This window comes from Zalophus californianus, chromosome 13 (genome assembly GCF_009762305.2).
Source record: "Zalophus californianus isolate mZalCal1 chromosome 13, mZalCal1.pri.v2, whole genome shotgun sequence".
In the NCBI taxonomy this organism is placed as follows: Eukaryota; Metazoa; Chordata; class Mammalia; order Carnivora; family Otariidae; genus Zalophus; species Zalophus californianus.
This window is the reverse complement of record NC_045607.1, coordinates 6,743,813-6,749,570: the sequence shown is the minus strand read 5'-3', so window position 1 is coordinate 6,749,570 and position 5,758 is coordinate 6,743,813. Positions and strand designations below refer to the sequence as shown.

The following is a 5,758-nucleotide window of genomic DNA, read 5'->3' as shown; positions in this document are numbered from 1 at the left end:
GAAAAACCTGGATTTTCTATAAGGGATCTCATTGCGCCCTGTGCCCCCTTTCCTTCTGATGTTGTGGTGGTGGAGGAGGCAGGGGCCACAAAACTGAAAGTCAGCAAATATCTGGTCAGTTCAAGCCCCAACACCTTGTAAGGCGGGTTCCTCTGCATACAGGGTGTCTCTCTCCTGTTTCCTTTTGCAGGTGGTGCCTGGCTTCGTGGAGAAGCTTATGTGGCTTTAAGGGGTTGGGAGGGAAGTCTTGTCGCACTTGCTGTCGCTGTACCTGTTCAGGTGTGGCAGTTTGGTGGGCATAGGTCTCTGGACATCATGGAGGCATTCACCGATGTTGACTGTGGACTTTGTTTTGAGCTGAACTTCTCATCTCAGAGTCAAGCCTCTTCTCCTCTGTGTTGGTTTGCTATGCCTGCTGTAACCCAGTGCCCCAAGTCGGGTGGTTAAGCCAACAGAAATTTGTTACAGTTCTGGAGTTTAGAAGTCTGAGATCAAGGTGTTGCCAGCGCCATGCTTCCTCTGAAGACCCTGGGGGAGGTTCCTTCCTTGCCTCTGCCAGGTTCTGATGGCCCCAGGCTTGTAGATGTATCATTCCAGCCTCAGCCTGTGTCCTCTCCTCTTTGTATAAGGACACCAGACGTATGGGATTAGGGCCCACGCTAATGACCTCACCTTAACTTGATCACATCTTCGAAGACACTATTTCCAAATAAGGTCACATACACATGGATGGGGTGGTTAGGACTTCAACATGTCTTTTTGGGGGGATATAATTCAATCCATAATGCCACCCCTGGATCCTTTCGGCTCCTGGGCGCTGCCTCCAGTCAGCTGCAGCGAGGGTCTCTGTGAGATTGTCCTCAGTCCCATCTGCCTGGGGACCCTTAGCCATTTCCACTCTGCAGCAGCCTTGCCATGTGGGGTGCAGTGTCAGGCCCAACATGGACACATCCTGGGGAGCACAGGCACCCTCTTGGATGTCCTCACATCCCCTAGCCTACACAAATCGTTCTACTGCTCCGGGACCCTCAGGTCTGGCCTTCCTCCACTACGTCTTCTCCTGCCTTGAAAGGGTCCTCCACTCTCCCGAACTGTCTACCACTACTCGCCTCCTGTCAGAGCCCTTTCCTTCCCTTCTCTGTGCTACAGATGTTAGCCACCATCCTTTCATGGGGCAAAAGCCTCATGGTTTAAGTTTCATGGTGGTGGCGATGCTAGACAGAGAGAAAAAATATTGAATTAGCAAAAGGGAGAACACAGCAGGAAACGTTTCAAAGATTCTACGCCTGTTAAAATGTTTTTGATGTTAAAGCCCTATTTGTCTTGACCTTTGAAAGTCTAAACAGATGAAAACCCTGGTCTCCCTTTATCTGCCAGCGTGTCTACTCCTTCAGAGAGCCCTGGTTCTACTTCCCTGTCCATTCCCTCAATGCCCCCTGGGCCTTGTTTTCTTTTGCTGGGACTCTTTCCTCCTGCTTCCTTGCTGGGGCAATTCCTACCCATGTGTTGGCTCACAGCACTTCGTTGGGGAAGCTGTCCCTGGTGCCCCAGACGCTTATCTCCCCCCACCCGTGACAGGCTGCCAGTAAGCCCTGCCTACACCCAGTGCTCCGGTGACTGTGTATCACACCTGTGACCGTCAGCGGCCACAGGTCCATGAGGACAGGAGCCACACCTGTATTGCTCCTCTCTGTGTCCCCTCTGTTGGCACTTCGTTGGTGGGAACTCATTAAATGTTGATTGAAGGATTGAAAGCCCGGGCTTTCTGCTGTAGGCTCGAGTGGCTGGTGTCGAGATGGGCAAGTTCACGAAACCCGGGAAGGTGGTGCTGGTCCTGGCCGGACGCTACTCCGGACGCAAAGCGGTCATTGTGAAGAACATTGATGATGGCACCTCAGACCATCCCTACAGCTATGCTCTGGTGGCTGGAATTGACCGCTATCCACGCAAAGTGACAGCTGCCCTGGGCAAGAAGAAAATCGCCAAGAGGTCAAAGATCAGGTCTTTTGTGAAAGTTTATAATTACAATCACCTCATGCCCACAAGGTACTCTGTGGCTATCCCCTTGGACAAGACTGTTGTCAACAAGGATGTCTTCAGAGACCGTGCTCTTAAACGAAAGGCCCGATGAGAGGCTAAGGTCAAGTTCGAGGAGAGGTACAAGACCGGCAAGAACAAGCGGTTCTTCCAGAAGCTGCGGTTTTAGATTTGTTTGGTTTCAGTCATTAAAAATACCAAAAAAGAAAAGAAAGAAAAGAAGAAAGCCCGGGTAAGTGATGCAGCATCATTTTGTATTGGGTTGAACGTATGGACTTGCCTATAAAAATCACAGTTGCCTGTGATTGGAGCCTTCCCAAACTCTGCTCTTTGTGAAACCCCCTTTACTAGGTGATGATCCACTTATCTGTTGGGGAGGGGAGCCTGGGGATGGTCTGTAATTTTCTAGGACTCCCCCTCCTTTCTTCTTTTGGCCACAAACCCTCCAGGGCCCGGCAGATTCTGCGATGGGTGAGTGCACGTGTGTGTGCTAATATAGCCTGTGTGGGTTAGCCAATTTTTCCAATTTCCAATTGTCTCCACGTTCTCCACCCCCTGGTGAGTTACCTTCTCGTGTCTTGTCTTAGAGCAGCTTGGAGGTTGGCCACTGTTTGAGCCAGTGCTGAGTAGCTGTTAAAAGCATGGGCCTGGTACACAGTAGGTGCTCAATAAATCCTTGTGGAATTATGAGAAACAGATTGGAGTTTGAGTCACAGCTCTACCACTTACTGACTTTGAGACCTTGGGCAAGTTACTTATGCTCTCAGAGCCTCAGTCTCCTCATCTGTAAACTGGGGCGACCACATACCCACCTGACCAGGTATGCCAAAATGACAGCAAAGGGCTCGCTTGACTTGGGGCTGAGCCCCTGTGAGACTTCATGGCAGTCAGAGCGTTTCTAGGCTGTTCTAAGAATCTCTTTCATGGCTTCCCAACCTCCTATTTCTTCCCCTCCGGCCACCCTGTCCCCTCACCCTCGGATTCATCAGTGTTCTTGTCTGTGGTCCCTTCACATCCTGCTCAGAGCCCTGCAGGGGCTACTCGTCAAGTGACATCCAGGCCCCTCCCTGGGCACTGGAGGGTCTCCAAGGTTGGCCTCCCCCAGCCGCATTTCTAGCCTCGCCTCTGACCACACTCCTGTGCTTCAGCCAGACGTGTCACTTGCCGTTTTCTGCCCCCAGCCCCCCAGCTGCCAGGCTCCTTGTCCCTTTCCACCTGGGATGCCCTTACCTCACCAAATGAGACAATGTTTCTCAACAAACTGGGACGACGGATGGCTAGCAAGTGTTGGCAGGCATGTAGAGGAAGGGGAACCCTTGCGCGCCGCCGGTGAGAAAGTAAGATGGCCCAGCTGCTGTGGCAACAGTATGGCGGCTCCTCAGAAAGTGAAACAGAGGGTTGCCACAGGACCCAGGAATCCTACTTCTGGGAACATAGCCAAAAGAATTCAAAGCAGGGTCTTGAAGAGATGTGTGGGCACCCATGTTCACAGCAGCATTATCCACAATTGCCAAAAGGTGGAAACAACCCAAGTGGCCATCCACGGATGGAGAGACAAAATGTGCCACGCACATGGAATATTATTCCAGCCTCGGAAAGCAAGGGAATCCTGACACCTGCTACAACGTGGCTGAACCCAGAGGACATCACGCTGAGTGAAATAAGCCAGACACAAAAAGACAAATACCGTATGATTCCACTTAGACGCGGCCCCTAGAGTCGTTAAGTTCATAGACACAGAAAGTAGAAGGGGGGGGGTGCCAGGGGCTGGGGGAGGGGGGAGTGGGGAGTTAGTGTGTAATAGGTACAGAGACTCATTTGGGGAAGATGAGTGGAGTTCTAGAGATTGGTTCACAACATTGTGAGTGGACTCTGCTGCTGAGCCGTACACTTAAAAATGGTTAAGAAGGAGGCTTAAGAGGCACAAACTTCCAGTTATTAAATAAATAAATAAACAAGTAAGAAGGTTAAGATGGTAAATTATGTGTTATGTTTTTTATTAAAAAAAAAAAAAGAGCCTTTGAAGACTGTCTTTGCCAGAAGTCACCATCTAGGGATGTCCTTGCTCAGCCAGACCGAGGATGGTCTTTACAGAGGCCCCAGGCAGCCTCTGGCTTGCTGCCTGAGCCAGGCCCCCAGGAACATCCCACCTCCCCCACCCTAATCCCCACCACTGAGCAGGCAGAGGCCCCCCCCCGCCCCCCCCCCCCCCCCCCCCCCCCCCCCCCCCCCCCCCCCCCGCCCAAACAGCCACAGCTGGATCTTGGCTTTGCCCCAGATTCCCCAGTCCGGGTAACTTCCATCTCTAGCCTCCCATTCTCCCACCTCCTGTCTTTTTGCACGCTCCCTCTGCAACCTTGACACCCATGACTCTTTGCCCCCTGAGATCCCTGACCCCTCTTTCCTCGTCCTCTCCCTCCCCTCGCCGCCCGGTCGTAGTCTAATCTCTACACCCTCCTCGGCCCCCGGCCCTTCTTTCCTCCCATTCTCTGTCCTGGCTGAGCGCAGCATGCTACCTCCCGTGCTCCAGCGCCCAAGCAGAGGAGCCGCCCAGCGTGACCATGGGCTTCACCTCATGACCTTGGCCTCAAGGGAATCCTTCAGACCATTGTTGCTTCTTATTTCTGGAAAAAAAAAAAAAAACCACTAGCAATCAGCTAGTAATGGGGCTGGCTAACACCAGCCCTACCTTCACCATCCTCCCTGCTGGACCCACCCACTGGCCTTCCTGCCCTCACGGCCATCAGTGGATCAGCTGTCCCGCTCCTGCTCAGGGGCCCCTGTGCACCTTCTCAGAGTGTCTCTACCACTTTGCCCCGTTTGCATCTCTCCCGCATCATCGGCTGCCCATTCCTTACCTGGGTTGTCACCATCAACATGCAACAAATACGCAGGAATGTCTCCCATATTTCATAAAGCCACCCCTTGACCCTACCGTCCCCTCCAGCTTCTGCCCCATTTATCTGACCCCCTTCCAGCCATGCTTCCTGGCAAGTGTCATTGAAATGATCTCTCTCCACGCTTCCCTCCCGTGATCTCCTGAGCCCGCTGCAGTCAGGTTTTCGCTCTGGCCACTCCACCCAAGCACAGCTCGCTGCGGCCAGTGCCGACTGCTCGGTTTCTCCCGTGTGTCGCCCTCCCCCTGGATGGTCTCTTGGTTTCATGGGGCTGAGAGCCAGCTTTGCGGGGACACCCCCTGCCTCCCCCTGCCTCAGGGAAGCCTGTCCCCTCCCCCGAACTCCAGGTTTCCCCAACACCTCCCAAGGGATGGCTCATAGCTCCTCACATTTAACCTGTCCCAAACCTTGTCTCCTCCACCTGCTTCCCCAAACGTGCTCTTCTAGCAGTAAATGGAAACCCCGTGCTTTCATTTTCTCAGGTCAAAACGCCTGGGGTTGGGACGCCTGGGTGGTTCAGTCCGTTAAGCAGCGGCCTTCAGCTCAGGTCATGACCCCAGGGTCCTGGGATCGAGCCCCGCATTGGGCTCTCTGTTCAGCAGGGAGCCTGCTTCTCCCTCTCCCTCTGCCTGTTGCTTCCCCTGCTTGTGCTCTCTCTCTCTCTCTGTCAGATAAATAAATAAAATCTTAAAAACACACACACACACACAAAACTCTTGGGGTTATCTTTCCAGATCCACCAATCTGGTCCGCTCTAACTCTGGAAACACACCAGGAACCTGGCCCCTTCTCCAGGTCTCCCGGGACGTGCTGGCCAGCACCAT

At 53.1% G+C, this 5,758-nt stretch overlaps 1 protein-coding gene across 1 annotated transcript; it reads left to right on the top strand.

Moving 5' to 3' along the window:
* Window positions 1-1,781: 1,781 nt before the first annotated feature.
* Window positions 1,782-2,228, top strand: LOC113934843 (60S ribosomal protein L27-like). The gene has a single exon (XM_035723701.1). The coding sequence runs from the start codon at window positions 1,796-1,798 to the stop codon at window positions 2,129-2,131; it is 336 nt and encodes a 111-aa protein (XP_035579594.1). The 5' UTR covers window positions 1,782-1,795; the 3' UTR covers window positions 2,132-2,228.
* Window positions 2,229-5,758: the final 3,530 nt, after the last annotated feature.